The sequence below is a fragment of the Etheostoma cragini genome, chromosome 23 (assembly GCF_013103735.1).
Source record: "Etheostoma cragini isolate CJK2018 chromosome 23, CSU_Ecrag_1.0, whole genome shotgun sequence".
NCBI lineage: Eukaryota > Metazoa > Chordata > Actinopteri > Perciformes > Percidae > Etheostoma > Etheostoma cragini.
In genome coordinates, this window is record NC_048429.1 from 608,757 (window position 1) to 610,690 (window position 1,934).

The following is a 1,934-nucleotide window of genomic DNA, read 5'->3' on the forward strand; positions in this document are numbered from 1 at the left end:
GGTCAGATTTGACCCGAGGTTTGATACTCAACCACTTCTCAACAACTTCAACTTCTGCTAATCACCCCCCGTCACTGATGCTTTGTAAGTGTGTCGTTTTGCCCTTGAGATGTCTTCCCATTGACCTTCAACTATTGCTTTCTGGGTATGAGTTTAAAATTAAAATTGTTGAAAAATGCACTCTTCCCAAACCTCCCTACGGCACCTTTAATGGAGGCTTTTACTGTGTGTTTGTATGTTTTATCCCGAGGGAGATTCCCCCCCCAACCGCCCCCCCGAACCAAAACCTGAATCCCTCTGCCACCATGCTGTGTTCTCAGAAGTTGTTTCAGCTCTTTTAAACAGAGAAAACCAGCTGCAGACGGGCGTGTCAGAGGTCAAATCAAAGTCATTAAAGTGTCCACTTTGATCACGAGAGACTTTTATTTTGAAGGGAACAGTGATTAAACCATTTTAAATATTATTTCCCATGATCCTTAGCAGAAAAGGCGGCGCAGAAACAGATGGGATTCTTTTTTTTTTTTTAAGGATTTTAGAGCAACAGAAACACTCGTGAATGTGTCTGCAAGCGTGTGTGTGTGTATTTGTGTGTGTGTTTGTGTGTGCATGTATGCGTGTGTATGTGTGTGTGCATGTATGCGTGTGTATGCGTGTGTATGTGTGTGTGTGTGTGTGTGTGTGCATGTATGCGTGTGTATGTGTGTGTATGTGTGTGTGTGTTAGCCAGAAGAGCAGCATCCTCCGGCGGGCGTGGCTTGTGGTTCGTCGTCGACGATCTGTACGCCCCGCCTACTCGATGCTGATTGGCTGGCTCCGTTGCCCTTCAACCGCTCCTCGGCCTGCGCCGTCTCCATCATCCCTGAAAACACACGCGGGGGTCAGAGTATTAATTAGTATAAAGTACTAACAACAAGTACTAACAACACTGGCTGATGCCCAGGATGTGTGAATGAAAAATGAGATTTACAGCGATCCGATTGGATAGACCTTCAATGTACCACGCAGTAAAGCCCCGAAGAAAAACCTACGTTAAACTACTTTATTTACAGTATATCTGGGTATTTGTGTAAAAAATATGGATATAAATAAAAAAAGCAACAAAAAGAATTGTCGGGAAAGAAATTGGAAAAAAACATCAAAAGGCGGAAAAAAACTTGAAAAATTAAAAAGTAAAACTAACTGAAACAGTTTTTTCGACAATTTTAGACATTTTCCAGTTTTTAATAAAAAAAAAAAAAATTCAAGTTTGTCGTCACTTTTTACTTTTTTATTTAATTAAATAAAAAAGCAACAAAATTAATTGTTCGTAAAAAAAAAAGAATAAAAAATCTGAAAAAAACATCAAAAGGCGACAAAAAAAACCTTGAAAAATTAAAAAGTAAAACTAACTGAAACAGTTTTTTCCAAAATTGTCCAGATTTCTTTTTTTTTATGTTTTTCGTAGCTTTTTACTTTTTTATTTCTTTTATTTCATTAAATAAAAAAGCAACAAAATTAATTGTTGGTAAAAAAAATTTAAAAAATAAATAAAACAAATCGGAATAAAACATCAAAAGGCGCCAAAAAAAAACCTTGAAAAATTAAAAGTCAAACTAAAAAAGAAGAAAACAAAAACTCAGAAAAAATAAAAACATCTAAAACAGAAAGAAAACGTTGGATTTCCACATACCCACGCACTCAATTTTTTACATTTTATTTTTAAAGTGTGAGTGTTTTTAAAATATACTGCTATATTTACATTTGATAATCTGTGTTTTTTGGCTTTCCACCAGATGTTGTTTTGGGAATTTTTGACGTTTTCCTGAGTTTTCCAGCTTTTATCGGACTCATTTTTTCAACGTTTTTGTCACTTTTTATTTTCTTTGTCGCCTTTTGATATTTTTTCGGAATTATTTTCCCGACAATTCTTTTCTTTTTTTAATACGTACAAACAT

General features: G+C 35.5%; 1 protein-coding gene across 2 annotated transcripts in view; it reads right to left on the reverse strand.

Moving 5' to 3' along the window:
* Positions 1-512: 512 nt before the first annotated feature.
* The window catches only part of rab21 (RAB21, member RAS oncogene family), a 20,144-nt gene continuing 18,722 nt past the window's right edge, over positions 513-1,934 (reverse strand). The window contains exons 7-8 of one of the 2 annotated variants that reach the window (XM_034863137.1): positions 715-859; positions 513-636 (exon numbers count right to left, since the gene is read on the reverse strand). In XM_034863137.1, coding sequence (XP_034719028.1) covers positions 720-859 — 140 coding nt within the window. In that variant the 3' untranslated portion in view covers positions 513-636; positions 715-719. Of the gene's footprint in view, positions 860-1,934 lie in introns of both variants that reach the window. The other variant, XM_034863136.1, reaches the window with a different exon arrangement.